The sequence below is a fragment of the Brassica rapa genome, chromosome A01 (genome assembly GCF_000309985.2).
Source record: "Brassica rapa cultivar Chiifu-401-42 chromosome A01, CAAS_Brap_v3.01, whole genome shotgun sequence".
In the NCBI taxonomy this organism is placed as follows: Eukaryota; Viridiplantae; Streptophyta; class Magnoliopsida; order Brassicales; family Brassicaceae; genus Brassica; species Brassica rapa.
Genome location: NC_024795.2, coordinates 6,617,878 through 6,638,807, shown reverse-complemented (window position 1 = coordinate 6,638,807; position 20,930 = coordinate 6,617,878). Strand labels below are relative to the sequence as shown.

Here is a 20,930-nt window from a genome sequence, read left to right as displayed (position 1 = left end):
ATCTGACTATAGAAAGGACACCGTTGAAATGTCCTGTTTCCAGAACCGCCTTGTATAGCTCTGCCTCTAGCTTGCCTGCACGTATTAGATTTTTTATTTTAAGAACAAACACGAACCAAACTCGAATAAATCAGAAAACTAGTGCAAACCTTGATAGAAACAAATATTTTAGAGGTTGTATATTAATTATGTTAATGTTTAATTTTTACAACCCAATAAATCTGTATTTGTACAGTTTCAAAATTTTCCAATATTCTTTTTTTCAGGAAACTTTATTAAAAACAAATTTTTGAATTTCTAAAAAAAAATATCGTACCAGTTAATCCGGCGCAACAATTATTATCTAGCGCAACAATTATTATCTATTGAAATTTAAGTCATTTTTAAAATTAATAAATTTCTCACTCACGAAAATATGATGCGACTATTTATCTCATTAATTTTGTATGAGAATTTCTTGGCTTCTAGCATCAGCGGATAATTGACTATCATAGATCGATGATACTCGTGTACATGAAGTGTAACCTTGGTCATAGAATTGCTGCCCTAAAACATACGAATATGACCCCTAAAAGTGAGGTCCAATTTTTTTTATTTCTTTTTATGGTCAAACGGTCCAATTTTTGTTATTTGTCATATGTTTGTAAGAAATTCTCCTCTCTTGCTGTCGTTGTTTAAGATATTTTATGCAAAATCTTTTTAATCCGCTAATCTTGAGTTTTGCTGGTTCTTGTGGAATGACAATACAGATAAATAAGTCTTGTGGTCACGTAATACAATAACTTTAGAGTTCGAAAAACAAGTAATGCAAAAAGTTTTAAAAGATTTAAAAACAAGAACACTACATTTGATTTCATCATTCAAATTAAATTGAAAGCTCAAGTCAAGCTCCAAATTGTTTTCGTAACTTTCATGCCGTAGTGAACAAAATCCACGAAGCTCACATTTGTTGCCACCCTCTCGTGACAATACTAAACATTTCAGATCATCCAATCATAAATAAAAAAAAGTTGAGCCGTTGGATTTTGATATTCGTTCTAGAACGGCCTAGTGTGGCGGCCTCTAGCTCGTCCGCACATAAGAGCGTTCTTTGGTGGCGGATACTCGTCTCGGTACGAAGTAGAGGACGTGTAAACTCTGAGATAGAATTGTTGCCCTAAGTATTGTCGTGCCCAATTCTCCGACCGTATGTTCCACATCCCAACATTGTCTAAAGCTATGTAGATAGCTGTCCATGCCCTCGGGTAAACCTGAACAGTGGATCGTGAAACTGCGTCCCGGAGGTTGTACTTTGATCGGCTCCCCTGCGTCCATTGGCCTCCGTCCATTCTGTTATCCAAGAAGATATGGAAGACATCAAACATAACTCTAAGATCAAAGTGTAATGGATCTACACATCCTAAATGGAAAGAGACTCAGACCACATGAATCTCTCACCAATTATATTAATATTTTGATAGAAAATTCTCAGTAAAAATCTATCCTCGCATAACTCTCTTAAGTTTTTGAGAAACTTTCTATTTAAATACTAATATAATTGATGAGAGATTCTTAATGTGAACGCCCTTATAAATAAAACCAAAACAAAACTGAATCGTTAATAAAATTGACTTTCTTACCCGACGACGAAGAAAGAGTAACCGGAGATGTGCCAAGACTGGACTGAGTTTTCCCAGTTCTGGAAAACAATCTCGATGAACTCTCTGAAGTTAGCACCCATAACAGATGTTGTAAGGTAACCTCCGTTCCCACCAGGGGGATTTGTTGGGATGCTTCCGAGGTTAAAAACACCAGGTATCTTGAAGTAATCGGCGAGCTTCAACGGCGTGTCAGGCGCAACAAAAGAGGCACCGTTCACGGCGTATCTTTGCTTGCCATTAATCCAAGGAGCTGAGTTGGCGAGCATGATGGTACGGGCTGGTTTGATCAAACCGTAATGATACGAGCCTTGCGGGTTTGGTCTCGGACCACTCGCGGTTAGATTCCTCCTGTTTATCACAACAAACACACATCATCAGAAAAAAAGAACACCCGGCACAAATCCCTTATCTATAGCAGTTACTTGTGCACCAAGAAACGTGTTTCTTACTTGATAGTTCGAGCTTGGAAGAGCGAAGAGGCAATGTTCAAAGTGGGTCCAGACGGAGCAGGACCAGAGACGCCTCTTCTCGAGTTACTGTAATGGAGAATCGAAGTCGTGGTGAGGACTCTCCGCGTGAACCTCGAGGAGACGACAATGTAATAGTCTTGAGGCGCTTGGTTAGCGGTAACAAGAACAGAGTAAGACTGTCCCAAATGAACGTCGAGTGAAGTGTAGACGTTTTGAATAGTGTGGGAGCCTTCCACTTCAACGAGCTTCATCGTGTGGCCTTGAATCCTGAAGTTTAATGTAGTCGCGGTCCCAACGTTTGATATTCTGAATCGGTAGGTCTTACCGGGTTGAACCGTGAAGGTATTGCCTCCCCAGCCACGGCCATTGATAAGAACTCCATCAGGGAATGGTACATTCCTTCCAGCTTCCAATAGACGTCTCAAAACCTAATTCAACGGAAGCAATGAGATTTGTTTGCTAAAACCGAACTAACCCAAACAGAGTCGGTTCAATAGTTTTATTGGCTCTAGAAAAAAACAATTTAAGCCATTGAAACTAATATTTAAAATTTTAATAAACATTTTTTTAAAAAAGATACAAATAATAGTTTGATAAAATTTCTGATGAAAATATATTATTTTCTTAATTTTTGGTACAAATATACATATTTTTTTTTAAAAAAGGGGGCCTTAAACCGAAAACAAGGTTGAGACAGCGAAACCAATTAAATGTAACCGGAACTAAACCAAATCATAAAATGGCTTTATTTGCTTTGTTTTTTAGTAAACCGCTAAAACCAAGCACCCTAGAAACCGAACAGAAATCAAACTCTAAAAAATTAATTAGAAAAAAGGGGGGGCAACCGTGTAATCCAACTCTTTCTTGCGATAAAAGTAATAGAAATAAGGAGTGCACTTACATAGTGATTGGTTTTGTACCAATCTCCAGCGAGAAGCCAGAAGTCACCGTCAGGAGAAGGGAACGGGACGGGGATGCGAGGACGGCTCCAGACACGGATGGCTCCGAATGCACCAGCGGCTTTGTGGAAGGCAAGAGAAGGGAAGTAGTAGAAGCTACCGATTTGATCTTTAACTTGAATTATGTAAGTGAAGTTTTTGCCTGGTGGGATCGGACATGTTGTCCCTATTACTCCATCTTGATATGAGTTCTTCCTCTGTTGGACACCGTTCCTAAAATGAAACAGTCTTCGAAGATTAGGTATATGGTTTAACAAATTAAGAGTTTGGGTTTTTAATTTGGATACTTTAATAGATCAGGGACTTTAAAACTAATCACAATGCGGTTCTAGTGTTTCCTACTGACTCTTATTTAAACTTCACAAGTGGCATCGCATGTGACTTAGTTGCATGGATCTAGTGGAATATTGTAACTTTCTGATGGCATCTTTATTTTATTATATATAGAAAAGATAAAACCTACTATATTTTATCTTTGGGTCTTGTGGACAGCCAATCATGTCGGGTGTAGGAAGAGCTTTTAAGGCTCAAAAAGAAAAGAAATTAACATGTTCAAAAGAACTAAAACAAGAAAATAATTTCGGATTTATTTAATTAAACTACTACACTGCTACATTTTCCTGATTGAAGTGAATAATCCCTCTTGAGACTTTATGGTTTTATTTAAGACATTGTGGTTATAATTTGTATATACTCCTTTAATGAGCTAACATAAAACAATACTACTATTAAACAAGTACTTTTTTACTTAATGTATATATACCTTTTTAATAGCATTAATTTTTTGGTAAAAAAAAAAGAATAACCGAATTTTTTCTATTCATTACAAGTATCTTTCATTGCAATAGATCTATCTTTTTTTCTTTTTTTTTTGTCACAGGCAATAGATCTATCTTATACTGTATTTTTCTTGTAGGCAAATACATAGATATATAGACACATCACAATTCACACATGTATATGTAAGCATTAATAATGTGCGAGATCAGATGTTTTCAATACACATTTTCCAAAAGCTGCATTTAATGGGACAACAACAACAAAAATAAAGATGCCGTAAATCAAAAGTTAAGATCTTATCCTACTTTTCAATCGTTGTTGCTCCTTTCCGTTCAGAATATTCAATTTTCTTGGCAATCGACAAAGCATATTTTCTAGGGAAAGAATCAAAAGAACTTACCAAGAAATAAGGAAAGGCTCTCTCAAGTAATTGAAAACACTGATGATGATATTATCATTTGTGACTGCGTCAATGTGAGGTCCAGGAAACTGCCCGTTTATCAATATTCCCTGCATTTCGTAGATGACAATGGAGGAAATGTTATCACCAGATTTTCAAAACCAAAAAAATGTGAAGAAATAAAACAGTAAAAATACCTGTTGTTTGACACCAAGGGGATAAATGTCACCATACGTTATTTTCCATGTGAAGAATCTATAAGGGTTATCTCCAAAGACACCATTGATAAGAACCAGAAGAAGAACTATAGAGACTTTGCAAGAGTGTCTCATTTTTCTCTCTTCTTCTGTTTATTTTTGGGAGGGGGAGGGGGAGGGGGTTTGAGTTATTGATTTGAGTCTGAGACTGTGAAGAGGTGTAGATCCATATACAAAGGATTTTGGAGAATTTATTAAAGATGCTCTCTTAAATTTTATTGGCAGTGGCACCGACGTAATTAATGTATTTTGGTATTGTAAATGATTTTTAATTTGGACATTGTAACCTTTTTTAAAACAGAACAAAGTAACTTAATCTCTTCCAATGTTATCAAAGTGATTTGCAGTATTAACAATTGATTTGTATTTAATATGTATACCGGGTTTAAGTTAAGAGACTTTTATATAAGTTCGACATCATTTTGTAGTATTTGTCCACTACACGATTTTTTGTAAAATATAAATATATATGCGTATGTTGTAAATATATTAAAACATCACAATTCATTGTTTTGGTCTTATAAAAAACACTCTTAATAATTTCATTAGAACCAGTAAGCCTAGTATTACCAGGTGTTGTAACTGGTTGTAAAACAAATATTTTGTAAAATAAAGTTAGTTATAACCAAGGGGTTCATATACCATTAAAATATTAGATTTGTCTTAAGATTCTCTGCCTTATCCCTCTTTTAGATCTCACTTTTCTAAATTAATTTTGTTTTTTTTTAAATGTTCAGTCTTTTTTTGGGTCAAGAGTACATCATCGACCATCGCTCCGTGTTGTCCGCAAGCGAGGTGTTTTGAAACGCGGCGTGTGAGCTGTCTGGATGTAGACATCACGTGTGTTTATAAAATGTTGAAATGAATCTAATTGGTCGTTGGATTTTAGCAATAGCTGAAGTCAATGCAATGTAGACGGTGGAGATTATAGATCAGGTTTATTAGCGGTGAGGGTGTACGGTGGATATGAAGCGGACGAAACAAGTTCTGCGCTTTCACGTGCTTGAGTACCACTCTGCACCATAAGCATAGATTGAATAAAAATACAGACAAAAACAATACTGTTATTTGAAATAGTATAGTATTTTACATAATCATAATGGAACTGGTGCACTAAAATAATAATAATAATAATAATAATAATCACAATGGAACTGGAAGAGCATGAGCTTTTTTTTTTGTTTAACTTACAGTATAAACTTACGTTCATGTTTGTTGAATTATTTCCAACAACAAATTTTTGAAATAACAAATGTATAGTCTAATGCAGCCTTTACACTCACAAATCAATGAACTGGTATTTAAACAATAATATGCTTCATGCTGGGCAGGACCATAAGCATGAATAACTGATTATGTTCTTATAATGAAGTAGATCATAGAAGTGTGTTTATATACAACGTATGAAGCATAACCTAGCTAGGAAAAGGAAACACATGAATATTCTAAATCCCATAGATATAGGATTTTATATTTATCCTAATCCTATTACTCCCCCTCAAGTTGGCGCTGAAAGTGTCCGAATGCCCAACTTAGACAGCAAGTAATCAAATGTCGGGGTAGGCAAAGCCTTGGTCAGAAGATCCGCAGGTTGATGCTTAGTAGAGATATGTTCAGTAGTAAGAAGCTTGGCTTGTACGGCGTCACGAACTGTGTGGCAATCATTTTCGACGTGTTTAGTTCTTTCATGGAAGACTGGATTCTTTGCAATATGAATCGCAGATTGACTGTCACAGAACATCTTCATTGGTTGATTATGCGAAAATCCAAGCTGATAAAGTAATCGTTTGAGCCATTTTAGTTCGCAGGTAGTGTCAGCCATAGATCGGTATTCGGCTTCAGCTGACGAGCGGGAAACTGTGCGTTGTTTCTTCGTCTTCCAAGACACAATGGAATCTCCAAGAAGAACAACATAAGCACTTAAGGAACGTCGAGTAATTGGGCAAGCAGACCAGTCCGCGTCGCAGTACGCCGTGAGTTGCATATCAGCATTAGAGGTTAACATGATGCCTTGATCCGGAGTCCCTTTTAGATACCTAACAACCCGTAAGGCTGCCAGCCAGTGATCCTCACGAGGCTGCTTCATGAACTGAGAGAGGAGATGCACGATATAACTCAACTCAGGTCTAGTAAAGGTTAGGTAGATCAAGCGACCCACTAAACGCCTGTACTTGCCAGGGTCAATAAGCAGCGGACTTTTAGAGAGTGGGAGCTTATGATTGAGCTCAGTAGGAACTGAAGAAGGCTTAGCACCGAGAAGCCCACATTCGGCAATAATATCCAAAGCATATTTGCGCTGGGAGACAAACATTCCTTCAGGTCCTCTTGCCACTTCCAAACCAAGAAAATACTTGAGTTTACCTAAGTCTTTCATCTTGAAGTTTTTGTTGAGATAAGTCTTAAACCGATGAATTGTAGAGATGTCATTCCCAGCAATTATGAAGTCATCCACGTACACCAATATGTGGAGACATATATTGCCTTCGATAAATGAGAATAGAGAGTAGTCCTCATAACTCTGGGTGAAGCCAAAATCCAAGAGTGTTTTGCTGAGTTTAGAAAACCAACAGCGAGGTGATTGTTTCAGACCGTAAAGTGATTTCCGAAGCCTGCATACTTTAGTAGGGTCGTCTGTTTTGAAACCCGGTGGTAAGTGCATATAGATCTCTTCTTCGAGATCCCCATGTAAGAATGTGTTGTGGACGTCCATCTGATGTACTTCCCATCGTTTTGCTGCTGCTATTTTAAGTAGAAAACGAACTGTGTTCATCTTTGCCACAGGAGCGAATGTATCCTTGTAGTCGCGGCCCTCCTTCTGTCTGTTTCCATGAGCCACTAGGCGAGCTTTAGGACGTTCTATTGTCCCATCAGCCTTGTATTTGTTGGAGTAAAGCCATCTGCAAGTGATTGCCTTTTTCCCTGGAGGTAACGTAGTGACATCCCATGTGTGGTTGTCTTCTAGTGCAGTAACCTCAGATTTCATCGCACCTTTGAAACGTTCGTCAAGTATAGCTTCTTGGAAGGTGGACGGAACATACTCCGATGTAATATTAGCAAGGAACGCCTGATGTTGCGCTGAAAAAACAGAGGAGGTTAAGTAATCAGCGATAGGATACAGTGTTTTACCTGAAACCGTTGGTAGAGAACTCTGTTTAGATGTAGTGTGAACGTGAGAGGGGTTTGTAGAGGTAGTAGCATGTGTTACAAAGTTCTTGAGAAGAATCGATGGCTTCTTAGCACGCTGCCCACGACCAAGTATTTCCAGAAGACCCGGCGACTGATTCTGTTCTGTACGCTCTGGGTTCGGTAACGCAGGAGGAGAGACTGGAAGTGGAGGTGTAGTTGGAGACGAGGGCGTCGACTCCTGAGGTGTAGTATTATTTATGGGAGTCGGCAATGAAGGAGATGAGTTCGTTATGTCAGTAGAAGTTGCAGTCGATGGAGAGTTTGTTGTTACGGGTATTGTTGTCTCAGTTTGTGGAACAACAGTGCTCCCCTTGGAATGCATAGTCGACTCAAGCCAATCATCAAAAGAGTTATCTTGCATTACTGGAGGTGTCACATAAGTAGTATTGTCAATGCCGGGAAACTTGTCTTCACAGAAAGTAACATCACGGCTGATAAAGAACTCATTCGTATCCATATCGTATAACTGCCAGGCTTTCTTTCCAAATGGGTAACCAACAAATAGACACTTGCGACTTCTGGCACCAAATTTATCTTTATCTCTTGCTCGGCGGTGTGCATAGGCAAGACACCCGAACACTCGTAGTTGATCAAAGGCTGGAGGTTTTCCATGAAACACTTCGTAAGGTGTTTTACCGTCAAGAATAGGTGTGGGTGTTCGGTTTATCAGATGAGCCGCTGCAAGAATGCTTTCTCCCCAAAAAGTAGTAGGTAGTCGAGCCTGGAACAAGCAAGCACGCGCCACATTCAAGATATGCCGATGTTTCCGTTCCACTCGGGCATTCTGTTGTGGTGTGTCAACACAAGAAGTCTGGTGAAAGATCCCATGCTCGTGAAAGTATTTCCGAAGGACAGTAAATTCCGTACCATTATCTGTTCGGATGGTGCGAACTTGACGACCAAATTGTCGTTCAGACATGGCGCAGAAGCTTTTTAGTAAAGTTGCAACTTCAGATTTTTCAAGCATCAAATAAGTCCACACTGCGCGAGAAAAATCATCTACTATAGTAAGGAAGTAGACTGCGCCACACGAAGCTGGTGTTCGATATGGTCCCCAAACATCACAGTGAATAAGATCAAATGGATAAGAAGCTTTATTAAGACTGTCTGGAAAAACCTTCCGAGTTTGTTTAGCTTGAAAACAAATATCACATTGACTAGAATCAGAGAAATCTATAGAAAGAGATTTAAAAGCCGGTAATGCAGAAAGAACTTTGTAAGACGGATGTCCAAGACGCCGGTGCCACAAAGCTGAAGAATTAGTCGTCGACTTTGTAGCCCCATGTACTCGTGCAACCTTGACTCCCGTAAAGTAGTAAACCCCCTCACGTTCTTCACCTGCTCCAATCAGAGTCCTCGAAAAACGGTCCTGTAAAACACACAATGTATCAGTAAAAATCGCTATACATCCTGTTTGTTTCAATAACTTAGAGACGCTGATCAGCGTGCAGTTAAAATCGGGGACGTAAAGAACTTCGTGCAAAGCATAGTCTTTGCTCAGTCTTAAAGTGCCATGTTTTGTGGCCTGAGAATAACGTCCATTGGGACACAAAACCGATGAGGAAGCTATATCCTGAACATCGTGAAGTAATGCTAGATCCCCGGTCATGTGATGTGATGCTCTTGTATCAATAATAATATCAGTAAGTGTAGTTTTACCAGACAACCGTTCTGACGAGAGATTGCTCTGTTGGTTTTGGAGAAGAGTGATCAGAGAAGCAATTTGATCTGAATTGAACTGAGTTGAAGTTGACGCCTGCGTTGCATTTGCACGACCTCTACCACGTCCTCTGTTCGAGTTGAACCGTCCTCCACGGCCACCGCGATTTCCAGATGGTGCATTGTTCTGTCTTTCAAGAAACCATTCTGGATATCCATGAACGAGGAAACATTCAGTAATGTCATGACCCTTCCTGCCACAATGTGTGCAGGTACGAGCTGGATCCCGAGAACGTGAAGCTATAGAATCCGATGGAACAGCAAGATCTTTAGAAGATTCGGTCTTTGCTGAGAAACCTAAAGCATCAGACCGTTGCTCCTTTGATCGAGTAGCTACCATGTTCTGTTCCTCACGGATTACTCTAGAGTTGACAATATTGAGGTCGGGTAACGGATCCTCATCAGTGATCCTTGACCTAATAGAGAGAAAACGCAAGTCATCGAGACCAAATAGAAACTTGTGAACCCGCGCATCCTCTTTTTCTTTCTCGATATCTGCAGCTGCAGCACAGGTACAAGTACGAGAGATTTTGAGATTCTGAAGCTCCTCCCAAAGTTTTGTTAGCCTTCCGTAGTACTCAAGCACGGATTGACCATCCTGTTTGCAGTTGGTAATAGCATCCTGAAGTTGATGGACTCTGGTTCCGTTTGTAACAGAAAATCGAAACCGCAAAGTCTCCCATAGTTTGTGCGCATCCGGTACATGGGTAACTGTTGAACGCACTTTAGGATCAATAGACGTACGTATCCATCCGACTATCATTGAGTTCGCCGCAAGCCACCGTGCTGAATCAGGGCTGTCATCAGTTGGTTTTGTAATCGTCCCATCGATGAAGCCAAATTTCTGTTTAGCTTGTAAGGAATTGCGAAGCTCCGTTGACCATTCTGGATAGTTATCATGAGTAAGAAGCACCGATGTAATGAGTGCTCCAGGGTTGTCGGACGGGTGTAGATAATAAGGTGAAAGCACAGGAGGAACTCCTTGTGTAGTAGTAGATCCCATTAACGGGTTTGTAGAAGAATCAGTAGACATCTTGGTCGATGATTTAGTAGTAGTAGAAAAAAATATGATCAAACGTTGAGGAGTTTGATTATAGAAATTTTTGGTAAGATCTTAGCTCTGATACTATATAATGAAGTAGATCATAGAAGTGTATTTATATACAACGTATGAAGCATAACCTAGCTAGGAAAAGGAAACACATGAATATTCTAAATCCCATAGATATAGGGTTTTATATTTATCCTAATCCTATTAGTTCTTTCCATTTGAAAATGTAAACTGTTAAGAGAATTTTTTTTTAAAAAAAAGATATAAAATATTTTCATATTCTAAATAAATTTTTATTTTGTTAAGAGTATATAACTGGGTGGTATAATTGACTGAATTTTTTTTTTTTAAATAACTTTTTTGAAAAGGAAAATTTTTAATAAATTTTAAAATGTATACATATACTGCCATGCACCGTGTAATTATTACGACGGAGTCCACCGTCTCTCCGTCACCAATAATGTGTTAATAAACTAAATGCATTTCCGATCGCCTCATTTAATGCTATTAGTTGAGTGTTTTTTTTATGTTTTCAGCAAAATGCATTCAGATAAAATTATACTAGTCTATTTACTGGGAAAAAATAGATGTGTGTTTTTTTTTTTTTTTTTTGGTAAAAATGTAAAGATATTATTACCAGTTTTTTCATTTTTGACAGAATTACAGAGAATGACAAGAAACAGAAAACCGAAAAAAATAATTAAACACAGACTCAAGCTAGCTATGACAAGGCAAGGCAGACACAACAACCAAAACCGCTATCCCGAGGCTCGACTAAGTCCGCGCTCCGCTTGCCGCAAAAGAATGAGCCAAGTTCAACCGAGAGTCGAAACCCGGTAATTTTGGCCTCCCCGGTGATTCGCTCTTAAAAATAATGGCCCATTCGAGAACAGCTCGCCGAAGGCTTCATAGCACTTGCCCACACGAACATACAGCAATAGCAGAGGCCTAGCACACCCGCAATAACCAAACTGAGCATTTATTAGGCTCAAAAACGACCTGAAGGGTACAAAGCCCACACTACCACAGGAAAAAAAGGCGGATTTGGAGTACCAGCGGCTTCAATGCCGCAATCGGTTCATAACCTGCACAAAGAAGGAATTGAACAACACCACCATCATTTATCAAAGACAAATGCCGGCGCTGGGATGTGATGTCCAAACATAAGTTGCCGTCGAAGAACACTCAGGCGACGGAGACCACCCAACCACCCGAAGTTCAACGCCAAATGCCCAAAATCGAGAACCGAAGCTGGGTCCAAGCTGTGACTGTTAGACACGAATCCGATGTTAAACGGACCGGGAGATGAAGAACAAGAACCAAATCCTCCAGACAAAGCTGTCGCGTACCGAGGATAGAGACAATAGGAGGTCGGATAGAGAGCGAAGAAAGGTAAGGAGTCCGGGAGACCTCAACACGTCATAGCCATAGACGACTACATGGTCACAAAGCTTCACGCGACCTCCACGCGTGGGAATCAGAGCACAAACACCACCACACAGCAGGGATCGGACGCTGCACACACCACCGAGTAATGGAACCTCCGGTGTTACCTTTAACGAGGGCGACGAGAGCCCCTAATCTAAGACGCCCCAGACCGAGCAGCTACAAACAACACCCGCCGCTACACTACCCAGATCTGACACCAAAAATACCTAGAATCTCGAAACGGAGATACCAGGAGAACAACACTACGAACAAGCCAAGATCTGAGCCAGCGCTTTGCTTCTCCACCTTCTGCTGGTACTAAAAGATTCAGATCTGGAGAGGTAAAAATAGATCTGAAAACCAAACCCTAAAAGCCGACCCCTTTTCTCCACCGTCACCGAGACAACCTCGCCTCGTCTCCAGAAAGCAAGTCCGCCACCGACTCAAGCGACCTCTGCAGCGGTGTTGAAGAACGGCTTAAAGACGAAGCCCCAGAGTCTCCAACATATCGGAAGCCCAGATTAAGCGAGAGAGGAGCTAAACACGGAAAAAAAGGGAAAAGAGATGCCTCCGGCACCGGCGCGAGAAGACCGGTCACCGGAGCTAAGCAATCGACACTGTCTGGAAAACGCTAGAGAGGTTTTGTTGGAGGAGAGAGAGTGGGATTCCTATTCCACAAATAGTTATACCTTTTATTCAGAATATTCCCAATAGATGTGTGTTTTCATGTCGCGTATCATATAGTAGCTCTGATTTGCACAATTGCACTACTAATTTACTACACATGAATACTTGAAAAAAAAAAACGGAATATAATACCCGAATTTAAAGGTTTTGAAGTATCTGAAAACTCGCGAAATAGGTTGACTTTTTTTTGTTTGTAATGAATAAATTTTCAGAATGGTGGGGTTATTTAGCAACCTCGTGATTTCACCCAAGAGGAAAAAGGAATTTTTTTTGATAAAACATGTAAGAATCGCTAAATCTTGTTAGAGCGTAATGCTGAGACTTAAGTCACTTGACAATGAGTTCATTCAAGTATCGTATTAACAAAACATTTAATTTGGAGTGGCCCAATTGCAATATAATAATGGATCCGGTAAGAATTCACTATGTGACTATAAGGCCCAAGTATCCAAATCTAAAAAACCTAAGTATCCAATACAAACCCTTTGCATGTCCAGATACCTATACAATATATATATATATATATATATATATATTATTATTGTTACTAGTGGTGTGTGGGCGCTACGCGCAGATTGTCTATACTTTTAAAATATTTTTCTTGTTGTATTACTTTTGTAAATATATTTTATTTTTTATAAAGAATTAGTTTGAGTTGATATATTTTGTGTCAGTACTAAGATTTTTGCCTAAACTACTTATATATAAAAATAGAGGGAGTATGATTTAAGCTATAGGTATAAGTTATTAAAACTGTTTATTCTTGGGAGACAATAGAATTAATAAACGGTTTAAAGGTAGAAAAAAATACAATTATGATTTTTTTTAAACTTAAAACCTCCTTTCTATATTATGAAGATGTCTGAAATCATAGATGTGTTTTCCTGCATACTGGACAGCTTATGTTCCTACGAACCCATCCATTAATGAAGTGAAGATGAAAATTATGACCGCAAGTAAGAGAGCATAGATTGTTTCCATAGTTGTAATTTCTGAAGCATATAGTGCATGTATTGTTTTCTTGTTCTGTCATCAGAGGCCTAATAGTTTTCTCAAATTGGTGATGGTAAGGTTGATGTCTAGTCTTACAATTGTGTGTTGAGATTATTGTACGTGATGGGAAGAGTAAATTCAAAATCAGCAGTTATGTTATTGTTGCTGGCTGTCACTTTATTCATGATGTATTGGCTATTCTCATGAATAAGGAAGTTGGAGTTGGGATGGTGAATCTCATGGTACTTTAAATTGTATATTCTTTATGTATTTTTTATTTGACCTACACTTTATTTATTTTCTCTTTATGTAGTTTTTTTTATTGTGTTTTATTTTTAAAGATATCAGTAATATATGAGTTTTGATTTAGAGGTTATCTTAGTTCATTGAAAACTGAAAGTGGATAGATTTAAATATTTGATTGGAATCAATAAATTTATAGTTGCGCTTTATATCATAACTTTTGTGATTATTTGAAAAAATTCATCGCTTCGCATAATGTTTTTTAAATTTTTACAACTATTTTGTAATTTTAGTTTTAGTTATGTATTAACTTTTGTTGTGATTTTCAAAAAAATTCCTATTTATTTTCAAGCAGAGTCCTCTCACCAACCATCATGAGCTTCCTTACCGGCCTTGATAATGATGTGTTTGCATCTGTCATCGATCCAACACTGCATCAACGCCAAGGACTGGTTGGAGATAAGCTATTCCGAACAGACCTTTTGTCATCTCCGTCAACTGCAAGGTCATGTCCACTGCGTTTCAACCTACTTCCTCACCTAGGAAGAGAAATAAAAAAAGGTCAGTTTGCTCATCCACTGCCATGTGCTCTCATTTCAACAAATCGGAGGAATACTCCGAAGTCTTGTGCAAGGAGACTCGACCGTACTGAAACAATATGCATCTTATCCACATTTGCTCAAACATGCTCAACCAGAACGAGTGCGATGATAATATGCTCAGGTCTGTTTCGGTTACAAACTGTTGGCTTCGACACGGTAATGTTGATATCCGAAGTTTTGACCCGAGTTTCAGTCTGTCATCTAACTCCATTGTCCTTAGTGTCCCTATGAAGGCTAAACTAGCTTTTGAGATTCACCTAGTCTCGCTGAGAAGCGTTGTTGAGTTTAGAATTTATCGTGCCAACTTCAGTGACAAATCAAGTCAGATAGGATTTTTTCTTCTAGGTGTTTCCCAAAGTTCTGGAGCTTCTCATCAAAAGCTCTTGCCGGACAATAGTCCAACCGCTTCTTTTTGGTGTATCAACGTCGACTTCTACTATCAATTGTTCTTGCGAACAATCGCCTTTGAGATTAAGGTGAAACTTCTCCATGAGATTTTTCATCTTGCTGAGCTTGACTCGCCTCTTATAGGCTTTATCTTTCTATGTTTCGTAATGCTTTCTACTTTCGTTGTAACGTCGAGCATGGCTCCGGAATCTTCTGCTTCAGCTGTAAACTTTGATGCTCTTTGAGCCTTTTAATATAAGTTTAATGTTACAAAAAAAAAACACACATACACACAAGAAGTTTTTTTATTTTGAATTAATTTTACATTCTATTCAAAAAAAAAACAATGACCTGAATTAAAAACTTACGTTAAAATATCTGATAGCAAAGCTTTATTCAAAATTATTAATAATGACAAATTACTAATAATCTTCCGTGTATGCTAAATCAAATTCCTTAACATATATCTTCAGAATTCGAAACAACTGATTTGTTGTTACAAAAAAAATAAAAAGCAAAATAAACATGTGAATATGTGATGATAGTTTAATGTTGGCACATGCATTAGAATGCTCAGTTAGGTGAAGCACGTAGTAGAATACATTAAGTTGGTAAACCGTTTCCACGATCGCTTTTGGATTAAATGAGTCCATAACTCCATATTGTGCCTACTCGGATGAACATCAAATCGACATCCAAATAAGTATTCAGATCTTCAGTACCTTTTCATTAATGGTTTAGTGCTCCACTAGCTAGTGATCTTTTTAAAATTTAACGATTTAATATGTTATCATTCTCGGTCCGAAAATTTTACTTTCATTTTTTATGGTAACATTCCAAATTTATACTTAAGGATATGAAAATATAGTAGTTTTCTCAATAATACATACATACACATTGAACATGTCCATGTTTTTTTTGTAACTGGCATTAACATGTCTATGTTGTTGAGTTTCCAAAAGTTAAAACCTTTTGCTCTAAGACGACATGCGAGTTTAAGTTGTCATACCTGATATCCGAAGCCGCACCTGAACCTGATCAGAAGAACCCGAATTGAAATAGCAAAATATCCAAACAGGTATTGAATTAGGAGAGATTTGATATCTGAACCCGAATGGATATCCGAAGATAACCGATTATATGTATAATTAACCTTATATTTCTAGTTTACATATCTCATTTTATATAAAATATTTATATTGATACTACACATATTTTAAGTTCATATGATATATATATATATAATTACGGAGAAAATGATCTGCTATTCACTTAAAATGCATGTAAAACTTTTTATTTCAAGAATTAACAAAAAGTTACATCTATATATAATTTAAAAATAATAACCAAATTAATGTATTTTTAGTTTCAAAATGTTATGTCTAAATCTATTAACCATTCAATCTATTAAAAAAATAGCTAAGTGAAAGTTATATTTTTAAATACAAGAAATTTGAGAAATGAAATTTTTAATTTTTTTTCAAAATCTAAATATCTGAATCCGATCCGAAATAACCGAATCCGAACTAAAAATACCTGAAACCGACCCGAAGTACAGAAATACCCGAACGGGTTCTACACCTCTATACCAAAATATCCGAAAATCCAAAATACCTGATCCGAACCCGAACGGGTACCCAAACGTCCACCCATATCATAAACAATTTTAAAAGTTTGAGATGTAAAGGCTAAGACATGTTCGTTAAAAATGTGGTAAGAAAATTGTCTGATTTCAACCAAAGGTGAGGTAAGATAAAGAGCTATAAACTTCTAAGTCCGGTATTCAATTCATGCGAGTAAGAAATTGTCACTTTGGCTATATATGTGACACATAACTATATCTTAAGCCTGATTTAAAAATGTAGAGTTATTCTATTCACTGGTATCAGTTTTATGAAAGATTATTTACGTTTTGATCCAAACACCCACAATTATAAAAGAAAATCGACTGATTTATATACAACAACAGTCGACAACAAAAAAGAGTGATGGAGGTCAAAGGATAAATGTGTTACTACTATAAATTATTTTTGAACGACTGTGTTACTATAAATTAATATGTATATTAGAACGTAGGGCAATTCTGCTCAAATAGTTTTTTCTTTTAAAAAAAATTGTCACAAAAAAACTTTTTTTGACCAAAAATAAAATATAGCTTTCAAAAAATAAAATGACCAAAATAGTTTTTTTTTTTTTTTGAAAATTTTAATTTTAAAAAATTTGAACTCATCCCCAAAATTCAATCCCTTAACTCTAAATCTAAGTCTTAGATTATTTAATCATAAAGGTATAAATGCATATTTACTATTCAATAAAAAAATTTTGGTCATTTTTTTTCTTGTAAATTTATTTTTGTGAAAATAAACTAAAAATGACTAGGGAAATTCTCTAGAATGTATCTTGGATTTTATTTCTACACAGAATAATACACATGTATAGGATACCTATATCAGAAGAAATAATAAGTCTGTTAAATTCTTAATTAATAAAAAAAAGTTATAAAACATTTCCGGGGGAAAAAGAAGGAAAAGGACTAGTGGGCTTTGCTACAAAGCCCAATGCTAAACCCTGAGTGTGTTCTTCCTCCACGCCGCTTTCTCACTCTTTGTTGGTTCCTTCTCCGACCTGACTCGCGTGGTTTCGTCTTCGATGTAAGTTTTTCCTCTCATTCCCTTGCTCGTGTCGATCTCAAAGTAGATCGCTTTAGTTATGAATCAAGCGAAAGAGATGAGCTAAGCCTAGCTGTTCCATTTCTATTGCACTATCATGACCTATGTTACTCGAGAGGGATTCGATCCCAGATTCTTTAGATTTGTAATCGAAATTGATTGTGAATGTTTAGGTTGCGTCGAGTTTTCACGGTCTCTATTATGATGTTCTATTCATTACCACCGAACATCTCTCAGTGTCTTCAAAGTTTTGTTCTTTGCTTCAATGCATCATATCATCGTAACATACAATCTTTAAATTGGTTTTATCGGCTTTTAATTTACAAGAAAATGTTTTAAGTTTATATCTTTCTTAACAAGGCTTGATCTAATTGTGTCACAATTCTTGCTGTGTGATGTGTTTAAATAATTGTGCTTCTCTTTGCTATTACTGCAGAAGCAATGGCTGGCAAAGCTGCAGAAGCCGTGGCAAAGACCGTGACGGCGTTTCAGCATCCATGGAGAGCAAAGCTTGATAAGTACAGAACCGAGCTGACCAAAGGAGTGTGGGGTTACTGGGAGATGGGAGCGTGGAAGCCTCTAGGGATAAGCGCACGCAGGAGGGCGATGCTGAGGAAAGAAGTGTTGACTGCTGGTGAGGATTGGCCTTATGATCCAGAGAGGAAAGCGATGAGGACGAAGAGGAAAGGGCACAAGTGCGATAGAATCTCAGCTGAGAAAAGAGAGAACACGGCCAAGCTGATGCTGAAGATGCCTCAGATGCTTCTTGATTACAAGAAGAGAAGGTGGGAGAAGAAGATGAAGGAAGAGGAGAAAGCTAAAGAAGACAAGTGATGTTGTTGTGTCACTTTAGTCTTTGGATGTGAAACAAAAAAGTCTGGTTGAGTAGTAATAATCCGGTCTTTGGATCGTATGAAATCTGGAATTTGATGTTCCATAGATGGTGGAATGCTTTTGCCTTATGTGTTTTTTTTTTTTGCTTTTTTGTTGTCCTATTTTGAACTAAAACCAAACGTTGTTGAGGTTAGGATTGAATTTGTTGGATTGAAGCTCAGACTAATCTTGACTGTAAAAATTGGTTAATGAGCTAATACATTTGCAATTTCTTTGAGAAATTAGTAGGCCAAGAAATTATGTTTTTTGTGAGTTTTAGAAAAAAACTCTGGTTAGTGTGTGATACTAAATGATAAAACCGAAAAGTAGGAAAAACATATAAGATCATAAACTATTTAGTGCTCTGTTTTTTAGAAATATATACATTTAAATGCTTTTACTTTTCTTTGGTTAATAACACGTTTCTAATTAAATTTAGCTAAAGTTTATTAGTATAATTTCTTAATAAGATTTCTAGAATATACTTATTTCTAGAATAAAAAATAAAAAACCTAAGAATAGAACATTTAAAACATTTTGGTATTAAATCAGTTAGTTATTAGAGAAAAGAGTTGTTGGGCCAATGTTGACTGACGTTTCTTTACCACCCACGATCAAAAGTGACGCAAGCAATGATACCAAGAAAAAGCCGCCACCTAAAATTGGAAAAAGCTGTCCAGGTTCAATGAACCTAGTTTCACCTGTTTCTTTTATAATCCCCACGTTCTTTCAGACACATCTCTCATACAAACAAAACAAAACAAAACACACATTTGGTTAATAGAAATCTGTTTTTTCTTTGCTTGAAATGGCACTAGCGATCAACGTTTCCTCATCTTCTTCTTCTGCGATCTCAACCTCTAGCTTCCCTTCCTCAGAGCTCAAAGGTAATTTAAAAAAATTGCTTGATGGATCTTTGTGAATTGGTTCAAAATTCGAAACTAATTCGAACCCGGTTTTGTGTTTTCAGCTCCACGGATCGGTTCGCTGAGGTTATCGGATCGTGTTAATGTCTCAACGGCGTCTCTGAGTCTATCCGGGAAACGATCATCATCGGTGAAGCCTCTGAATGTTCAGTCAATTGCAAAGGAGTCGTTTGTTCCTTCTCAAGCAGCGTCCGTGGTTGCTTCTGGTAAGTTCTGTTTAATTAGGATCTTTGTTGGCTAACATAAAGTTGATGCTAATGATCTCGTTGCCTTTACAAAACAGAGGTTACAGAGAAACTAGATGTGGTGGAAGTTGAAGACTTCGAGGAGCTAGCAAAGAGTCTAGAGACCGCTTCTCCTCTTGAGATCATGGACAAGGCTCTTGAGAAGTTCGGAAACGACATCGCAATCGCGTTTAGTGGAGCAGAAGACGTTGCTCTCATTGAGTACGCTCACTTAACCGGAAGACCCTTCAGGGTGTTCAGTTTAGACACAGGGAGATTGAACCCCGAAACATACAGACTCTTCGACACCGTGGAGAAGCACTACGGTATTCGAATCGAGTACATGTTTCCCGACGCTGTTGAGGTCCAAGCTCTGGTTAGAAACAAAGGTTTGTTCTCTTTCTACGAAGACGGTCACCAGGAGTGTTGCCGCATCAGAAAGGTTAGACCACTGAGGCGTGCGTTGAAGGGCTTACGCGCTTGGATCACTGGACAAAGGAAAGATCAGTCACCAGGGACGAGATCAGAGATCCCCGTTGTTCAAGTTGATCCGGTGTTTGAAGGGTTAGACGGTGGAGCTGGTAGTTTGGTGAAGTGGAATCCGGTTGCGAACGTCGAAGGGAACGATGTTTGGAACTTCTTGAGGACTATGGATGTTCCCGTGAACACGCTACACGCTGCGGGGTATGTTTCTATAGGATGTGAGCCGTGCACGAGAGCGGTTTTGCCTGGGCAGCACGAGAGAGAAGGGAGATGGTGGTGGGAAGACGCTAAGGCTAAAGAGTGTGGACTTCACAAAGGGAACATCAAGGAGAACAGCAACGGGAACGCTAATGCTAATGTCAATGGGACGTCATCCACGGTTGCTGATATCTTCAAGAGCGAGAACGTTGTGAGCTTGAGCAGGCAAGGGATTGAGAATCTGATGAAGCTGGAGAATCGTAAAGAGGCTTGGATCGTTGTGCTTTACGCGCCTTGGTGCCCGTTTTGTCAGGCGATGGAAGGTTCTTTTGATGAGTTGGCGGATAAGTTGGGTGGGAGTGGCGTGAAGGTGGCGAAGTTTAGAGCTGATGGTGACCAGAAGGAGTTTGCTAAAAGGGAGTTGCAGCTTGGGAGCTTCCCGACGATACTCGTGTTCCCGAAGAACTCTTCACGACCAATCAAGTATCCGTCAGAGAAGAGGGATGTTGATTCTTTGACATCGTTCTTGAATCTTGTTCGGTAGAAAGTGCAAAAAATCAGTCGACTTTGCAAAACAAAATCATTCAGTCTAGTTCTAGAGTGCTAGAACAGATGAAGTAAGAGCTTGAGATTCTCTATTTGAAAGCTTTTGACTTTTGTATAGTTGTGGTCTATCCTTTTGTAAAACATTTGCCTTTGTGATGATATGAGCAAGTTTTCAAACATCGATTACTCTGATATAGAATTGATTCAGT

The 20,930-nt window shown here is 38.1% G+C and overlaps 3 protein-coding genes and 1 non-coding gene across 6 annotated transcripts; 2 read left to right on the top strand and 2 right to left on the bottom strand.

Moving 5' to 3' along the window:
- Positions 1-754: 754 nt before the first annotated feature.
- On the bottom strand, positions 755-4,719 carry LOC103859705 (L-ascorbate oxidase homolog). The gene is made up of 6 exons (XM_018652563.2): positions 4,447-4,719; positions 4,250-4,359; positions 3,012-3,282; positions 2,090-2,538; positions 1,620-1,988; positions 755-1,329 (listed from the first exon to the last, which is right to left on the bottom strand). The coding sequence occupies exons 1-6, from the start codon at positions 4,579-4,581 to the stop codon at positions 1,038-1,040; spliced, it is 1,626 nt and encodes a 541-aa protein (XP_018508079.1). The 5' UTR covers positions 4,582-4,719; the 3' UTR covers positions 755-1,037.
- On the bottom strand, positions 1,421-1,562 carry MIR5712 (microRNA MIR5712). The gene has a single exon (NR_120821.1). It is a non-coding gene; the product is annotated as a microRNA MIR5712 (primary transcript).
- Positions 4,720-17,369: 12,650 nt separating the features above from the next.
- LOC103859696 lies at positions 17,370-18,579 on the top strand. 2 transcript variants are annotated; one of them, XM_009137271.3, is made up of 2 exons: positions 17,370-17,453; positions 17,908-18,579. In XM_009137271.3, exon 2 carries the CDS (start codon positions 17,913-17,915, stop codon positions 18,303-18,305), a length of 393 nt encoding a protein of 130 aa, XP_009135519.1. In that variant the 5' UTR covers positions 17,370-17,453; positions 17,908-17,912; the 3' UTR covers positions 18,306-18,579. The 2 variants fall into 2 exon arrangements, with proteins under 2 accessions (XP_009135519.1, XP_033148167.1); XM_033292276.1 differs by having other exon boundaries at positions 17,376-17,453; positions 17,903-18,579.
- Positions 18,580-18,983: 404 nt separating this feature from the next.
- LOC103859677 (5'-adenylylsulfate reductase 3, chloroplastic) lies at positions 18,984-20,907 on the top strand. Of its 2 annotated transcripts, none has more exons than XM_018652638.2 (3): positions 18,984-19,231; positions 19,309-19,476; positions 19,554-20,907. In XM_018652638.2, the coding sequence occupies exons 1-3, from the start codon at positions 19,153-19,155 to the stop codon at positions 20,717-20,719; spliced, it is 1,413 nt and encodes a 470-aa protein (XP_018508154.1). In that variant the 5' UTR covers positions 18,984-19,152; the 3' UTR covers positions 20,720-20,907. The 2 variants fall into 2 exon arrangements, with proteins under 2 accessions (XP_018508154.1, XP_009135496.1); XM_009137248.3 differs by having other exon boundaries at positions 19,029-19,231; positions 19,315-19,476.
- Positions 20,908-20,930: the final 23 nt, after the last annotated feature.